Raw genomic sequence first — 19419 nt, forward strand, 5'->3', positions numbered from 1 at the left:
CATTGTGACCAAATATTCCAGAGGCAAATAAGACCTTGTTATTCAAATGTTTGTAATAAATAAAAAATCAAACCGCAATTCAGATTCTGGGTTCCCAAGGCCTAACATTGACTCAAATTTTCTTTCTGCCTCTATCCACTCACTTGACAAACTTATCCATTCTCGGCTTTAATTATTCTGTAAATGGCGAACTCATATGTCTCTCTCCATATTCTTTCATCTAAAACACCCTCCTGGGCTCTAGTCATCAAGTCCCAGCCACTGCATGTACACCTATATTTATCATTCTGCTTTCTCTTTGTCTCTATGGGACCACACCATATTTAACTTACACAAAATCATACACTTTGTGTGTCCTCTGATTCAGTTCATGTCCTCAACCTGTTCCTGGTATCACCTTACACCCTGAGGGGCTGCAATACATGGTTTGGAATCACAGGCTTTGCAACCCGACTCTATTACTAAAAACTAGTTGAACTTGAATGGAGTTATTCAACTTCTCAGGGTCTGTTTATCCATACATTTTTAATAGGTGGTCTCAAGATCAGATTGGCTGGAGTATAGTGAGCAGGGAGAGAATCTTAACAGAGGTGGCCAAAGAGCATGTCATATGGGTCCTTGTAGATAATGCTGAGATTCGGATTTTATTGCACATAAAATAACAAATCACTGGAGACCTACTCTCTAGGCAAAGATCTGGCCTACATTTTGAAAAGATAATTCCAACTACAGTGAGGAGGATAAACCATGGAGAAACAAAGGTGGAACCAGAGAGACAGGCTATTCTAGTAGATCAGAAAAGATATATGGATGGCATAGAATAGGCTTGGATCTGAAAATAGTGAGATCTAAGTTATTTTTGGATCTATTTTGAAGGTTGAGCTGAAAGAATTTGCTGATGTGGAATGGGGAAAGTAAGGATTTAAAAATAGGAAAGTTTCGGGTTTTGAGAAACTTGTAAATGTGGGAGACATATAGAGATATAAGTGGAATTTGTGAGCATATATATGGTGTTTAACATCATAGAAATGGATGAGAATACTTAGGGGAGAGTACTGGAAAACAAAAGAGAAGAGATCTAAGAACTAAGCTCTGGAGAGCTTTAGAGGTAGGGAAGATGAGAAGAATTTGTTCAATTATTCATTTACTCACTTATTGAACTTATTATTCGTTCACTACTTATTATGTGCTCAACAGTGTTATAGGTACTGGGTATAGAGTTCTAAACAAAATAAACTAGAACCTGTTCTTCTGGATCTTACATTTTGGTGGGAGAAAGATGATGAATGAGATCAAAGTGCTAAATCATACATGCTAAGAGGACAAAAATAAGAAGAGAAGGAAAATGTTAAGTGTGTAGAAAGTTGAAAATGTGTTCAGGTGGTCAGGAAAGGCTCCAATGTGAAGGTGACTTTTGAGTGACCTGAAGAAAATGGAGGATATACTCATGCAAACATCTGGAGAAAAAGGCAAAGGGACCAGCAAGGGAGACTGAGTGCAAACTTTCTGAGTATACCCAGTATGAGAATGTGTGCAGTAACTTCAAGAAACAGCAAGAAAAACACTGTGGCGGGTGCGGAATGGAGATGATATGTTGAGAACCTGCAGAAGTTGAGCAAACACAGACAACACAGACACCGGACTGAAGGCTAGTGAAAAAATTCAGGTAGGAGATGGTGGTTTGAACCTAAATAGTAGCAGTGGAAGTGGTCAAGAATGGTTAAATTCTGGATATTCTCTAACTTATTCTATTTATTTGTTTATGCTGTAGTACAGACATCACATTCTTCATCTAAGCATCTCAGTATGCATCTCCTTTCCCCTAAAAAGGACATATTCTTATTTATACAAAACAACACTGTCATACCTAATAAATTTAACAATAATTTCTTGATATCACCTGATGCCCAGACTGTATTTATGACTATTTTAGATTAAAAGATATGAATGGATATTTATAATTATAAGCAAGGCGTACTCTTGAAGAGAATTCTGGCTTGGTTATTTTTTTAAAGGTCAAGTTGACAGAATTTACTGACAAACTGGATGTGGAGAATGATAATAAGGGAGGTAGCAACGTTGATTCTAAGGTTTTTGGCATAAGCAAGTAGAAGAATGGGGTTGCTTTTAGCTGAGATGGGGAAGCTTGTGAGGAGAATATTAAAATTATGGATATTTAAAGGTCATGATAACTGACTAGATGTCTAAGTGGATAACTACATAAGGTCTGGGGGTTCAGGGAGTGGTCTGGGCTGCAGATGTAACTGAAGCCACCAGTACGTAGATTGTTGTTAAGGCATGAAACTGGATGGGGTCACCTATGGAATGAATATGTATGGAAAAGAGAAATGTCCAAGAACTGAGTTTTGGAACACTATGACATTCAGAGATGAGAGGAAGAGGAGAAATAGCAAAGGAGATGAAAATGGCAGGTTTGCAAAGATTAGACAAAACCTGGTGATTGCTGGGTTCCCAGGACCCAACTGAAAAGGATGCTTCAAGGAGGAGAGAAGGCACAAAGGTCAAACACTGATGACAGGCTAAGTAAGATGATTGAGAAATGATTACATGATTTGTAATGTGGAAGTAACCACTGACCCTTATGAGAGTAGTCAAAATGAGGTGACTGGGATAGTGGAATAGCTTACATATCTAAGGAGAGGGGGAAAGTAGGCAATTGGTAGAGGTAAGTCATATGAGAGAGTTTTGCTGTCAAAGAGAACAGGAAAATGAGGAAGTAGCTATTGGACAATGTTAGGTTTTTTTTTAAGATTAGAGATACTATTATATATTAGTAAGTAATAGGAATGAGACAATAGAGAGGGAAAAACATGATGATAAAGGAGAGTAGGAAAATAATTTTAAGAGCTAAGGTCTTTCATAGTCATGAATGGATGAGCTCTGCAGAATCTGACCCGCAGTAGAGATGGGAGACAGAATACACATTGCAGGACGAGGAAGGTGGAATGCATAGGTGTGAATCTTTATAGGTTGGTTTATTTGGTGAGCTGATTGACTCAGGTTTGAGGGTTTTTTTCCCCAAGTAAAATGCAAGTTTATGACTGAAAGTGTGCCCGGAGGAGGAATTTTTAAGCTTTGAGGAGAGAGAAAATATAAATATTCTCTAGAAAAGCTGGAGAAATGAATTGGCTAGCAACATTTAATACAACATTAAAGACCTTGAGTTTAAGGTCTTGAATTTATTAGCACAGTGTGTGTGTGTGTGTGTGCACGCGTGCATGTGTGAGTGTGTGTGTTTACAGGCACATTAAGTTGTTTTGTTGCAATTATACACTTAGATATAAATAAGGCTGTAAGTCCTGCAGGTAAGCAAGATTTAGAGAAAGGAGTCAAAGCATTGGATGGATTATTGGTATGAACACTGAGATAATTAAAAATACATGATTTAGGTAGAGAGAAGGAAAGTAAGCTAGATGCTAAAAATCTCCAATCAATGAGTAAGATGCACCACATGACTATAGTAAGAATGAGGAATGGATAGCATAGTCTTGATAGAATCTGCTTCAGTGAGATGAATTATTCTGAGGGAGGAATAACGTTTTGGAAATGACAATGAGCACTGAGGAAGATATATGTATACAACTCTGTGGTACACAAATAGTGGAATAATAACAGCCATCATTTGAATGGGCTGAAGGTGATGAAACCTTCAGGATCTGCCAGATATCAGTTAAAGCCAAAGGGTGAAGGAAATGTTCAGAAGTAGAAACTGCAATGAATTTTGTTGCCAGACTGGGAATCCTAGAAGGAACAGTTGAAGGGATTTGGATGTTGGGAAAAGGTGGAAATATGATTAGCATGTATTTCAGTATAAATTATTAAAGGAACACAAACATATTTCCAAAGGGATTTTTAAACATAAGGTTATGTTTTTCAGAGGCATAAGATGTTTTGTTACATATCTTAAATATCTAACGATGCTTGCACACTCAGATGTATATAGGTAGACGGAGAGACACATAACTCTTCATATGATTCTGGAAGATCTAAGATACAGCACAGATGGATGACATCAACGACCTAAATTGCTAAATATAAAAGTCATGTTTTTAGTGCTTATTTTGCCAATGTTTTTACCTTTCTTTTTGACAAACTTACTTCCATTGCCTTCAGAAACATAACAAATTTCTTGTTTTCTTCTCTTTTTTTCTTCTAATTTTCTCGCGCTCTGCTTACTCTGAATTTTAGATACCTTTTCCTTGTATTTCTTCTAACATTGGGTCTTGTCAGGTTTCCTAAGCCTGTTAGGCTCTCATTATATACAAAATGTCTTAGTGATCACACCCAATTTGATTGATTAAATTATCAATTACATCCAAGTGCCTAGTGCACCTATCCCCATGAGACGTCTCATAGGCACTAACTCAGTGTATGAAGGACTATTCTCATCAATTTCACCCTGTTCTCCACCTGATCCTAACTCAGTAAAAGGTCCTGGCTGGTTAATTGAGAAAACTGGGTAACATTCATTGATTTCCCTTTCTTCTCGCACACTCCCCATAACTATCTAAGTAATCACCTAACCCTAAGACTTATATCCACTCAACCTCTCAAATCCATCACCTGACTGGTCTTTTCATTCCTAATGTAACTTTACTAATACAGGCCATTACTGTTGCTGCCCTGGACCACTGCAATATATCTCTACATTATTCACCCTGTCACCTTTCGTGCTCATTTCTAAGCCATTCTCTCCTCTGCAGACAGAATGATCTTACTAAAATTCAAATGTGTTAGCATTCTCTTCTGACTTAAAAAAAAACCTATCAAATAAAACGAAATATTTTATGTTACCATATTATGTTTTCACATAGTACCCTTAGGATATAGTCCAAAACTAGCAGGGTTTACAAATTTACGACCTGGTTTCTGCATACCTCTCCAGATTCATGTCTCCCCACACCTGCCTTCTTAATTTCTCTTGCTCTGTCTATCACCTCTGGGTCTTTGCAAATACTATTTTATCTTCCTAAAGGACTCTGTCTCCTTGAGAAAGGTTTCCTAGACTCTAGGACTGGATTGAGGCTCTTCTATGTTTCATTCCACAGAAGTCTATAGTTAGTCCTTATCACTATGCACAGTGAATTGCTTATTCGCTGTACTCCTCCAGCAGAAGTGATAACCTCCTTGACGGTAGGTTTGCATTTAATTCTGCACTATATTTTTACTGACTTCATAACGTTTAGCACAGTGCTTGCCTCGTAATCAATGCTCAATAAATATTTGTTAAATGAATGAAATTATAAAATATTATAAAGATGTGAGGTAAAATTTAAGATAAAACATTTGATCTTTTATAAACATCATTTATATTCATAATATTGTATAAAACAAAAAGGGGCTAGAACCAGATGCCCACATAATGGTATAATCACATCTTTATAATAATAATTATGTAGTTTATTTTAATCTGCCTGAAATAGTCAAAATGGATAAAATACTGTTCTGATTGTTTCAATGACCAAATTGGGTACTTCCCATGGCTGTGTTGATTCATTATGCAAAATTCAGTTAAATTAGAGAGAAAATCTAGCTTGACTGGAACACTATAATCTTATATAAACAACTGTAAACAATAATGCTATGTTTTGGGGAGGATAGTTAAATAGATATTATTAAAACTTTACTGTAGGACCACATCAAACTAAAAACCTTCTGCACAGCAAGAAAACCATCAACAAAACGAAAAGGGAACCTACTGAACGGAAAACATTTTACAAATTATATATCCAACAACAGGTTAATATCCAAAATATATAAAGAACTCATACAACTCAACAATAACAACAAAAGCTGATTTAAAAATGGGCAGAGGGCCCAAATAGACAGTTTTCAAAAGGAGACATACAGAGGGCCAACAGGCACATGAAAAGGTGTTCAATGTCGCTACTTATTAGGAAATGCAAATCAAACCCATAATAAGATATCACCTCATATTTGTCAGAATAGTTATTATTAAAAAGACAAGTACTTATAAGTTTTGGAGAGGATGTGGAGAAAAGTGTATTTGTACCATACACTGCTGGTAGGAATGTAATTTGGCACAGCCACCATGCAAAACAGTATGAAGATTCCTCAGAAAATTAAGAATAGAACTACCATACGATCCAGCTATTGCAACCCTGGGTATTTATCCAAAGAATACAAAAACACTAATTTGAAAAGACAAGCACCTTTCTGTTCACTGAAGCATTATTTACAATAGCTAAGATATGGAAACAAGCTAAGTATCTATCAATGGATGAATGAACAAAGAATATGTGGTGTATGTACACACAAAAATACACACACACACATTGGAATACCACACAGCCATAAAAAAGAGTGAAGTCTTGCCAGTTGCAACAGCATGGATGGACTTTGAGGGTATTATGCTAAGTGAAATAATTCAGATGGAGAAAGACAAATACTATATGATTCCACTCATATATAGAATCTAAAAAAAAGAAAAATGAAGGAACAAACAAGACAAAAACAAAAAACTCATAGATACAGAGAACAGATTGGTGGTTTCCAGAGGGGAAAGAGGTTGGGGGGGTGGGCGAAATGAGTGAAGGGAATCAATTGTATAGTGATGGATGCTAACTAGACTTTTGGTGGTGATCACTTTGTAATGTATACAGATGTCAAATTAAAATGTTGTACACCTGAAACTTATATAATGTTATAAAGCAATTTTACCTCAATTAAAAAAACCCACTTTACTTTAAAACAACTATAATCTATCGTATTTTCCTTAAGAAGTTACTACATTTTTTTTTTCTTTTTTTTGGTTGGAGGAATGGAGATAGAAACTCAAACAGTAGAGTTGGCCCAGGGCTACCCTGTGGCCCAGCAGTTAAGTTCGCACATTCCACTTCAGCAGCCTGGAGTTCACTGGTTTGGATCCTGGGTTCAGACCTATGCACCGCTCATCAAGCCATACTGTGGTGGGTGTCCCACATATAAAGTAGAGGAAGATGGGCACGGATGTTAGCTCAGGGCCAGTTTTCCTCTGCAAAAAGAGGAGAATTGGCAGCAGATGCTAGCTCAGGTCTAATCTTCCTCAAAAAGAAAGACCCAAAAACAAACAGTAGAGTCGGCCCTCCATATCCGTGAGTTCCACGTGCGTGGATTCAACCAACCGCAGATTGAAAGGTCTACAACGCTGGTTTCTGTACTGAACGTACAGACATTTTTCATGTCATTATTCCCTAAATAATACAGTAAAACAACTACTTACATAGCATTTATATTATATTACATATTATAAGTAATCTACAGATGATTTAAAGTATATGGGAAGATGTGTGTAGCTCATATGCAAATATTATGCCATTCTGCATAAGGGACTTGAACATTCTCTGAGTTTGGTCTCAGCAGAGGTCCTGGAACCAATCCCCTTGGATACCAAGGGATGACTGTGCATGATGTTCAGTTCTTTCGTGTTTTTTGAGGTAAATATTACAGAACAACCAAAAATATTTCCTTAGGTTCTTCACTTTAATTTATTAAGATTTTTCAGCATCTGTTTTTATAAGTTAAAAACAAAAATTGCCCAGATTGTGGTAAATTATAGTTGAATTATAATGTTTGTCTACCGTTCTGACATCACACAAGATTTTTTTTTTTTGCTGCAATCTTTCATGATAAAGGCAATTTTTAAAGCTTAGTAATATTTTTTAGAAGTTTATTTTATAATAAGTTTCCTTAGGCAATAGAATTGAAGTTCTCCCTACGTGAAACACAATAATATTTTAATACTCTTAAAACAGTAACAGTTGTTTTTAAAACCTATCATTGCAAAGTACATTGAGATAGTCATTTAAAAAATGATTGAGATCAAAATGGACACATTTTATTACTAAGATTTTTAAAGTAAAAAGTATTTTACCCATAGTGAAATTTTATGGTTAAGATTTTGTTGAATTAAACTTCATTAAGAAAAACTGATGACCTAGTATAGTCTTGCCCATTTTAAATAATATTAAATATTCTGACACCAGCTATTAAAAAATGAGTGATAGATATGTCAGATGCTCTTTATGAATTCATATACGCTGATGAAAAATAGATTTCAAGGAATTTTTTTGGGACTTGTCAAATACATACCTAATCATAGTATACCAGTTACATCCACCAGAAGGAAACAATGAAAGGAGTTTGCATATTCCTTTTAGTAACTTTTGGTATGTTTGATTTGTTATATTCCAGTGATATTTTATGACCAATGGCTGTATAATCCATCGACTGTGATAAAATTGTCTTTAGGAAGTATCTTCCATTTTAATTAAATACCAACTTGGTTTTCTTTTATAAACATAATAAATAAATATTTAATTTTGAAGGTTATGACTATATTGTGGTAATTTATTTCTGCTACAACTTAAGAAGGCCAATTTTGGGTAGTGTTTGGACTGCGAAGAATACACCTCCAAAATGCCATTCATAGCTACAAAACAGACATATACAACAGAAAAATGCTGAATATAATCTTATTTCTGGGTAAGTTAAGAAAGTGAAATGTAGGAAAAAAAGAAAACTATCATCAGTTATGGAGTGATAAAAGTATTTATTCCTTTTGACTTTAAATATAATGTTAAGTTTCAACACTAAGAAAGCCAAGGACTATTTTTACCTTATATATCTAAAAAGTAAACGACGTATATGTATTTGTGAAGATATTGCGTAATTATTTTCCACAGTACTATTTAGTGTTTAGCTCACGGAAGACAAAATTGTTATGAACTTTCATTTCCTATATTGTAAAAATGTTTAATCTTTAATTCATGTGGGCTATCTGCAAGGTTGGATGAATAACAGTCATGATAAGTGAAGCAAGAAGTGTCACAAGTGACACGATAAGTGAACATGTTGAAGTCCAGGTACAAAAAATAGCTAAACTCAATTTCCATGTGGTTTCAATTGTAAAAGTTCATGAGAATTTTTCAACTTTTATTTCAAGATATAACACTATTGCCAAATTTGAATGTTTGTAGGTCTCTTGTGTGGTACACTAAATAAATACTTACAGGGCACATTTCATGTTTTTACTGTTATATAATAAGAATTTAGGATGCACGGGTAGATTTTAAAGATTTTTTAGCATTCAAGATGCATTAAAATATGTTACTTCCTATTATGTATGTGTCTACATAATCTCACGTGCATAACTGCTTAGATTCATTACTCATGTTTAACATATGTTTATCAACATTGCCTTAAGGCAAATATTTGTCAGGTAAGCTCCCCTCTAACTATCTCACCCACATTACCATGCATTTTTATAATCCAAGCCTGGCACACATTCCTATTGCCGTACTTTCCAAGGTAAAGTACATAACATGATAATGTACACAAATCCTAAGAGAAGTGGCGTAGTTTTTATGATTATTAAACTCATAATAGTAAATGCTCACTTAAGCATGCCTAGGAGAGCATGGACCTTAGTTAAATTTCCTTAACTGTCAAACTTAAAGAAAAAGTGTTATCAAAAAAAGAATTATTGAGGCCGGCCCCGTGGTGTAGTGGTTAAGTTCATGCACTCCACTTTGGCGCCAGGGGTTCGCAGGTTCAGATCCCAGACACAGCCCTACACATCACTCGTCAACCCAAGCTATGGCAGTGTCCCACATACTAAATAGAGGAAGATTGGCACAGGTGTTAGCTCAATGATTATCTTCCTCAAGCAAAAAGAGGAAGATTGTCGACAGTTGTTAGCTCAGGGCCAATCTTCCTCACACACACACACACAAAAAACCCCCATTATTTTATTATCATAACTTACTGGAAAATGACCCTGTTTCTTTGGTATTTTATAGAGGTCAGTAGAGTTTTACACATTCCTAGGATAGTTTTTATGTTTATGATTATTAGTAATATCATTCAAAATTACTATTCTCTATCATGTTTAGTGTGTAATAGACATTGCATTAATTGATTTAAATACATTCTATTTTCACAGCAAATATAGAAGTTTATGTATTGGGGAGACAAAAATAGTAAGTTTCAGGTAGGCTATATTCTTGCTTACTGAAGTTCTTAAAATAGATGTCTGACAATGAGATGAGTTGTGTTAGTTTTGTTATCTATAGTTATACTCAACATGAGCTGTAGATAATATTTTTCTTTTTAGGTTGTGATTTCCTAGCAGCAGATTCAAATTCATGGAGAAAATGCTTATGAAAATTGTCCATGTTGTCCCTATTAGGAAGATTATGCCCACTCAAAATACACTATACATATATAGTGTCCTGGAAGAAAGCAGATTCCTAGTACCTATATCTCCTTCATTTGTGTGCTAATGCTGCATTTTAAGAGATTTACTGAATACTTTGCATAGCTTTATCACTTTATATTTATTCCCGTTGTGTCCTTGGGTGTCTTGTTTTGTTGCCAGCTTTCCACTTTGAGGCTAGGCTGTGATATTGGGACAAACAAACATCACTAGTCAAATCGCCGCTGGGAGTAAGGATGCATTGTGTTCATCAGTGCTGCTTCGGTGGCCATGTGGAGAATCAAGTTCCTCTATTTGAAATTATTAGGAAATGTTAGACATTGGTTTTCTTAGCAGTATTTGAGACAAGCTGTTCTTCTTTTTATCCCTTTTAAAAATTTTTGCTCTTTAGTATGCCATTAAATGAAGAACTGGTGTGGTGCTTTCATCTCGGACAAATTATGGCAAGAGCAGAAGATAAGACTGAGAGGAATCTTCTGGAAGAACAGAAACTCCTGATTCAGGATTAGTATATTAAAACTTGGACTAAAACATGGAGTTGAGTGAAGAATTTTTTGTAATTTTACTTAAGAGTTATAAGTTAAATTGACTGAAATTTATTTCAAAGCAATGATAAAAACGAAGCTTCAGTACACAACTGATAGCTGAAATAGATACAATAGTCTTTAATTTTTTAAATCAGCCATGAAAACAGCAGCAATGTTAAATTTTAATTTGTGGACTATCACAGCCCAAGAAATGAAACAACCATGCTCAAAAGTGGAAGACTCATATTGCATTTAATATGCTGTTATGATCTTCACGGAGAGGTGAGATTAGAAATAATTCTGCCCACGCAGGTGGAGGTCTAATTCTTCTCTTATCTAAATTTCCATTTAAAATCAAAGGACACCAGTCTGAAATATAAGCGAAGACATACCTACCCATATGTTAGGAACAGATACCCCCATTTTTGTGCACACATGCCTAACAGAGGAGTGTAAGTGTGTGTGGGGGGGAGATGCAAGAATTGGGGTAAATGGAAAAACAAGAAAATAATTTTAAACATGAGAAAAGTATTGCATAAACAGACAATGGTAATGTTTCAAGAATGACTGAATTCTCTTCATCTTCCAAAAAAACAGAAAATTCAACTGACAGAAGAAATTAATCTGATTTTCTCTCCAAAAATTCCATTTATGGATTTCTATTTTTCAGCATTAAATTTTTAATTTGGAAATTTCAAGTACAGAAAATTTAATCTGATAATTTAGACTTATTTCCTCAGCAAGACCGTGGGGCACATGGACAACCATTGTTGTACCTTCCCAATGCGTGGAGTTCCAGCCTAAAACCAGAATTATGAGTAAGTACTGAACACAGTGGGGACTAAAAAATAATAATAAAACTAGTAAAATCTAGAGTGACAAGATGGCTAGGTGATCTAATGGAAAGAAATGGATTTTGGTGTCAGAAAGACTTAGAAACCCATTTCGAACTATGTCAAGCCATTTGACTTTGCTCGGCTCAACCTATTCCTTCATCTATCTGGTGGAGCTAATACCATCTAAGCAAATTTGTTATGAAAATTAAATGTCTTTATACATGTGAAAGCTCTTAGTCCAAAGCTAGAAACTTGGTCAAGTTTCCTCTTTTGCTTTCTTCCTTTCTCTCCTTCTCATTCTTCATTCTCTAGATTCATTTTAGTGCAGATCAGTTCAAGAATTCAGAACATCTGCAGGCTGGATCCTGAAGACTGTGAATACTGGCTTTTAAGAACAGATAAGGGACCACCTCAATTCTATCAGGAACAAACAGAAATTAATACAAATAAATATTTTTGGTCTTTATCTACTCTTAACACTTTGTTAACAGATCTAAAATATACAATTTTACTAATAGGTGAACAGTTTGAAAAGATTAAAAAATACTATAACATCCTCATCCAAAGATTTCTTAGAAATGAATCCACAACTGAATAAAAATTGGATCTCATAAGTTTTTCACTTTTTTGTGGTTCTAGTACAAGACTTAAAAGAAAAAGAAAAAGAAAAAAAGGTATTTACACCATTTATACTCTATGTTTAAAACATTAATTTGCTTTTGTTGGCATAATAATCTAACTACTCATTTCACAAGCTAGACATAAGAAAACTGTAAAACTACCATTGTTTCAAATAAATGATATGTTCAATTTTTTTTTTTTTTGGTGAGGAAGATGAGCTCTGAGCTAATTGCTGCCAATCCTCCTCTCTTTGCCGAGGAAGGCCGGCCCTGAGCCAACATCCATGACCATCCTCCCCTACTTCATATGTGGGACGCTTACCACAGCATGGTGTGTCAAGCCATGCCATGTCCACACCCAGGATCCGAATCAGCGAACCTCGGGCTGCCAGAAGCAGAACGTGCACACTTAACCACTGTACCACTGGGCTGGCACCAATATGTTCAATTTTTAAACTGTGTTTAGATTGCCATTTCTAATTTTGTAGATTACAATGCATTTCCTTTTAAATTTATGCCTGATATTATATTTACAACTGAACTATTCTAGAACACCAGAGAAATAAAGAGAGAATTAAATGTTTTACAAACATTTTTCCATAATTTTTTTTGCTAGTTACCAGTGGTATAATTATTATTTATTTGGTCTATCTTTAATGTGGTATTTTCCCATGATGAAAATGTTTAACCAATATCCTATAGAAAGACACATAATACTATGAACAGGCACACTCCTTAATAGTGTGTGGGTGTGGGAGGGGTGCCTTCTAAATACGGAATTATTGTCTAGTTATTAAAGGACCGCGCTCTGAAGCTTTGCACATTGGCATTACTTCTTACCGATTCTTTTCTAGACTCCTTTCTCTCTTGTCTACCATTTCAAGCTACTAAAAATATTCATGATGACCTTCATAATGTTATCAGGTTTCTACAATTCTATAATTGCTCAATCATCTTTACTTTCATTCATTCCAAGAGGGTTGTCTGCAGAACTTTTTTGTCAGGATTATGATTCAAAACTTTTTTACCAGGAAAAAGAAAAAGCTAAAAAGAGAAACTACTATGGATTAAACAACACAAACTACAGAATTATACTAAATCAATGCTCTATGGTATGCTGTTAAACAAGAAATAAGTTCACTTTGACTATTTACCAATAAAACTTAAAAGATGGAATCTTTTGATATTGAACGATAATTTTTATGTTCTTTTAGGTATTAAATTATCAAATATTTTTGTTGATTATTTTACTAAAATCATCTTTTACTCTCTTTTCTGTTTTTCTTCCTTATGAAAAATTTTCAGTTCTTCAAATCACTAAAGATGGAAGATTAATTTTCATTTTTCATCACCTTGTTATTTTCCATTTGTAGATGTCTGGTTACGTTTATTTCTAGAGCATGTTCACAATGGGACAATTTATATACGGTATACTAATATTTTGTAAAGTCAGTATTATTTTATGAAATATGGGTTGTTGACTCTTAACCACGTTGAAGAGTTGGTTGAGAGCATATTCTGTTTAAACCATAGTTAATCCACCTCTTAGATTTACTTATTTACACCAAAATCTTTCCCTAGTCCAAAAAATGAAGAAAAAAGTTAAAATACAATGTTGAAATAAATTTCTAGGTCACGATGGAGCTGCTCCTGCCCAGGGTGCTATGTCAGCAAACCAAAACTTACATAATTTTCCTGTAATTGCTCCACTTGAGCAGAAATGCAGCATATCCAGTCAGCCAATTCCCAAACATCAAGCCATGTCAGGGCCCTATATTTGTTTCCTTGTTCCTTGATCTTTCTAAATAAGGTCAGATATGTAACCCCAGCCAGTCATGCCCTATTTCCCATTGTGGCATGTAACACTCCATGCAGGACACTCGGTCTTGCTCAAACATCCCTTAGGAAGAGTGCTCCATTGCTCGTGAGGCACTGTGCTCCCCTAGTCCATGGATTGTTCCCCTTGGATAAAGGACATCAAACACATTGCTAAATTGTTTTTTTTTTTTTTTTTCATTTGACTACAATAAATACAAATTTACCAGAGTTGAGCAAATTTTATGTAAAAGTTTCCATATGATAAAGGGCAATTGTAAAGATGAAGTTCAATTTTATATTTAGAAGTTAATGTTTTTCCACTTTAATATCACTTATTCACTATGTAGAAATGATCTCCATTGTACTAAAGGTAAAAAAAAAGAATGTAACTAAATTGAGAAAGATATGAAACTTTCTCTATATAATCTGGTCTATACAATAACTTAGGCAGAGATTCAAAAAACATGTCTTAATTTACACATAGTCTATTATAAACCTAAGTAACTAACAGAATATGTAAACTCAAAGTTGATGGAGAAGACAAGATCAGGGTTTGTACACCCTTGAATTTTACTCATTTTTATAATTGTTAGGTTTCTTTGACTCCCACAATGGTTACTTCGTAATAAAACATCTTATATTCGAAAGTCTTTATAGTTTACTTCTAATAATTCAAACTGATAATTAGATAAAGCATTGTCATTAGTTATTTTTGTAATAATTTGAAAGTGAAATCTGAGATTGTAAAGTCTAGTGTTATAAATAGAATCAGTTTGAAGATTCTACAAATAACATGTTTTCTGGTTTATGTTATTTTTCCCTCATTCTTTATTTCAAGGTCCATTAATATAATTCAAAAGTCCTTGTGAATACATTTTATGAAACATTCATTTCCCAGAGGTTATCATTTAAGTAAAAAAGAAAAAAGAACCTAAAAAATCCAACATAAACAATAAAATAATCTCAAACGCATATTCAGAGCTCTGAAGATTCAGGCTTAGGGGGAAGGAAACCTTAATTCTATCATAATGTTAATATTTAGATCAATTTTTTGCCCCTATCATGTTAATCTGTACTTTCCTCAGCGCATTAACCCTTAATAGAAACCCTAAACATGCAAGCCGAGCCCTGCCCTGTCCCACAGCCAATCTTGAGAAATGCAGCCAGGGCATTAGGAGTGCCGAGTTCCTTGGGAGCCTCCCTTCTCCAATCCCTGCAGGCCTGGTCCACTTGTGACAACCAGCTCTCATTTCAGTGTCCTTTTTTTCCTTCTGTTCTTCCTGCCAACTTGTGGGCCCTTCACTGAACTTCCCTCTACACCTTTCTCAGCTTTTGCCAAACCCACTCCTAGGCGCTACTTCCCATTCTCTGTAAGCCATCCGACTGACTTGCAGTTAGGGTTACCAGATTTCGCCAAAACAGAACAAAACACAACACCCAGTTAAATGTGAATTTCAGCTAAAAAACAAGTAATTTTTTTTAGTATAAGTATACCCCATGCAAATTTATGGGACATTCTTATGCTAAAAGAAAAATATTTGTTGTTTAGCTGATGTAATTTAACTGAGTGTCCTGTACTTCATCTGGCAACCCTACTTGTACTCTGTGTCTGGAAATATGGCCGGTATTCTACATAGAGTTTCTCAAATTTCCATGACAACCCAGGATGTGGGTATTAGCACCCTCATATATTAAAGATAAGAAAACCAAGGGCAAAGGGATTCAATTACTTCCTCTTTCCCTTTCCCACTGGTACACAAACATTCTAACAGAGTGGGAGCTAAGTATAGGGATGGTGTACCTGGCTTCCTCTGTCAGACCACAGGGTTCAGACTGGAGCTCTGGTTTTTACTAATAGCTGTGGAATTTGGAGCAGCTTAAGCTCTTTAAGCCTTAGTATCCTTATCGCCACCTGTTGATGAGGATCATACTTCCTTAAAGAGCTGTCATAATGGAAGTGCAGTCCTGAGCAGAGAGCTGGCACACGTCAGCAGTTAATACACCTTAACTGATGTTATTATGAATACAAACAATTCTATAGGCTTAACATTGCTAATCCAAAGGCTACTTGCTCAGCACTTTCTCAATATTCAGATCACAGAATAAACTAAATTATTATTTATAGGTTACACGTGAAGCATATTCCTTAAGGGCTCAGTTATTTTTATTATAACCACATGCATTTTATTTCAACAAATTAATTTTCCAAACAGACATTGCATAGTACTTCCCTGAATGTTAAGGGACACATAGAAGGTACTACATAACATGTTTTGTGGTCTCAGGGTCAATATTTTGTCACCACTTACACTCTCCTTTATCAGCGGTTAATCCCACCTACAAACACTCCCCAGCTGCTTGTCTTGCCTTAGTCTGTGACCTCTCAGTTCTGTTGTCAAGTTGCTTGCTTCCTGCCTCAGCTCTCAGAAAACTGCTGCTTCTGATTTGTCTCTCATCTTCAAAACTAAAGGAATAATTCTTTCAGAATTTAGGGCACATTACAAATCAATAGGTTCCAAATGATGAAATACCACCTTTTCTGTGGAGTAAATATCAAAGAAATATTTCATGATACGTTTTTTTTTTTATGTTCAGAATATTTAGGTAGTGGTTTTGTTTATTTTCCCTTTGCTTCTCATCTCTTGATTCCTTTAGTTTGTGCTCTGTAAAATCCAAGGTACTGACAGTCTGACTTCTAACCAAAGGGCTTGCAATGTATTTAGATGCATTGTTTCCTAAAAAGAAAATAAATGGATGAATTAAATTAGGTAGATGAGTAGGATGCTGACACGAAACCGAATTAGTCACATTACTCACTGTACCATTCCATTCAGCACACAAATATGTTGCAATCTCTCATAAAAAAGCAAAGACAATCAAACAAACCTCCTACCCTCTCTTGTCCGCACGTCCCCTGATTGGATTTCCCTGCTCCACTTCATAGTAAAGATCTTTGAAAAAGGTGATTCAAATTGCAATTTCTAATTCTCCTCCCCATTTTCTTCTGAGTCTCCATTAAGGTTTTAGTTCTCACCATTCCATCAAAATACCACAAGGCTTTGCCACCAGTAACCTCTACACTTCCAAACCCACGGACCTTTGATAAACAGTTTCACATAGTTTTCATTATACGCATCCTATATTTGATACAGATTTTCACTTCCTTCTTGAAATGCTTTCTTTATTTGGTCTTGGAGAGATATCTTGTTCTGGTTGCCCTTCCAACTCATTGTTTACTCATTCTCTCTGCTTGTTTCTTTTCCTCCAAATCTCTAATCTTCGAGTGTTAAAACATCTGCATCCTCCATAAATAAGATAATCCTGTCTGATGGCTTTAAATACCATCTTCATGCTGTTAGATACCAAATTTCTATCTGTGACCCCTACCTTTCCTTGAATTTCAGACTTCAATGTCAGATTAGCTATTTGATTGCTCCAAGTGTCTGCAAAATAGGAACCTTAAACTTAAAACATTTAAAACAGCATTTTTGACTACACAGTCCCAACCATATCCTCTCATAGTCATGGTTATCTCAGAACATGGTACCTCTGTTCCTCTGAAGGCTCAGGTCAAAAACCTTGGAGCATCCTGTCTCCACTTATTCTTTCATATCTCACATCCAATCTATAAATCCTGTCAGATATTCTTTCAAAGTCTATCCTGAATCTGACCATTTCTTTCCACTTATACTTAATCCAAGACACCATCATTCTTAGCTGGATTGCTAAAATAGCCTGCTAGATCTTCTCTCTGCTTCCTCCTTATTTACCTACCAGTCAGAGAGATGTTTATAAAGTTTGAGTCTAATTATGCCGCTCAGCTGCCCCAAATCTTTCATGGCTTGCCGTTTCACTCGGAGTAGATTCCAAACACTTATAAAGCTTCAAATCCTATGGATCTTGACCCTATGTATGTCTCCGACTTGACAGCTTCTACCACTTACTCCTCAAAGATATGAACTTTCTTGCTGTTCCTGCAAAATACTAAATACTTTACTTATAGGGTAGGTCCTTGCTGCTTTCTCTTCTGAGGAAATTTTTCCCAAGATATCCCCATGGTATTTTTCTCCTGGGTTTCCACATGATGAGCCCTGTCACTCCACTCTAATGGAACTTTGTCAGAGGTTTTTCATGGCCACGCTACAAAAGATAGCATGTCCCACTCACATCGTGCTCTATGCCTCTCACTATGCTTAATAGATTTTCAGAGCTTTGATCACTGTAAGATATAAAATACATTTATTTGTTTATTTTCTTTCCTTCTATTAGATTGTAAGGATCCTGAAGGTAGAGATTTTCTGTTAACCCCTCTCCGCCCCCTCCCCCCATACACACTGTTTCCTTTCAGTTCTTTGTCTCTTTCTCTGGGTATATTTTGGTATAGGTAAGGCTTGGTGCATAAAGACTTTCAAATATATTTATTGAATGACTAAATGGAAGAATGAATAAACAAATCACCATCGCATATAACTCATCCATGCAAACAAATATAACATGATTAGCAAATGCTCTATAAAAAAAACATAGATTTTTATTTCAAAGAGTTTGATAAAATGTGTAATTTCTCATACTTCTAGAAACATTATCAAACCAACAAAAGCTGATATTGATTGGTTTTATGGCTTAAGCAAAACATGAAATTCTAACACTTGTGACATTATTGGGTTATTTTAATTTGTAATGGTTTATTAGATAAAATATATTTTTATAATTAATATTTTAACTCAAGTCACAAAAGAACTATTATTTTGATATCAATTTTTAGTGACTGATACACCAAAAGTAAGTCAACTTAATTTGTACAAGATAAATAATCACTAGATTTTACATAACAGAGGTCTATGGATAAGTTAACATTAACATTTCATTTCTAATAAATCTATAGATCATTGCAGCAGGTTAATTGCACCTAAGATGCTAATATGTAGGAGTTCAGAGAAAATATTAACACATACAAAGTAAAAAAGAGGGTTGAGTTAGTGTTGTTGACTGGGAAGGAAAATTGGAGCAAAAATAATTTCTTAGGAACTCATCACTCTGACCAAAAACAGTTTAGTCATATCTGATTGCGCAACAGTCAGAAAAACATAGTATTCTATGCAGTAAACTATTTAAAGTCACATTTGGTTACTGTATTTTGTTACTTTGTGAAATTCAAAATTATCCTTTTGTATCTGACAAGTCTTTTGAAGTATTGCATTTATATGTACATTCCTGAAAGTATGACTTTGATTTAAAAAAATAATTGATTAAGTTTAATTTCAGACTGAACTTAAGATTTATAAGTAGACTGAATATTATAATTTTTCCAAAAGCAAAACATAGAGAACAAATCACATTAAGTTATTTCTAAGTAAATGGATACCATGAATACTGAGCCC

At 35.0% G+C, this 19419-nt stretch overlaps 1 protein-coding gene across 3 annotated transcripts in view; it reads right to left on the reverse strand.

Moving 5' to 3' along the window:
• Positions 1 to 19419, reverse strand: part of BCHE (butyrylcholinesterase) — a 65557-nt gene that overhangs the window by 28880 nt on the left and 17258 nt on the right. Inside the window, exon 3 of one of the 3 annotated variants that reach the window (XM_070242321.1) lies at positions 16610 to 16773. Coding sequence (XP_070098422.1) covers positions 16758 to 16773 — 16 coding nt within the window. The 3' untranslated portion in view covers positions 16610 to 16757. 3 annotated transcript variants of the gene reach the window in all.

The sequence above is a fragment of the Equus caballus genome, chromosome 19 (genome assembly GCF_041296265.1).
Source record: "Equus caballus isolate H_3958 breed thoroughbred chromosome 19, TB-T2T, whole genome shotgun sequence".
NCBI lineage: Eukaryota > Metazoa > Chordata > Mammalia > Perissodactyla > Equidae > Equus > Equus caballus.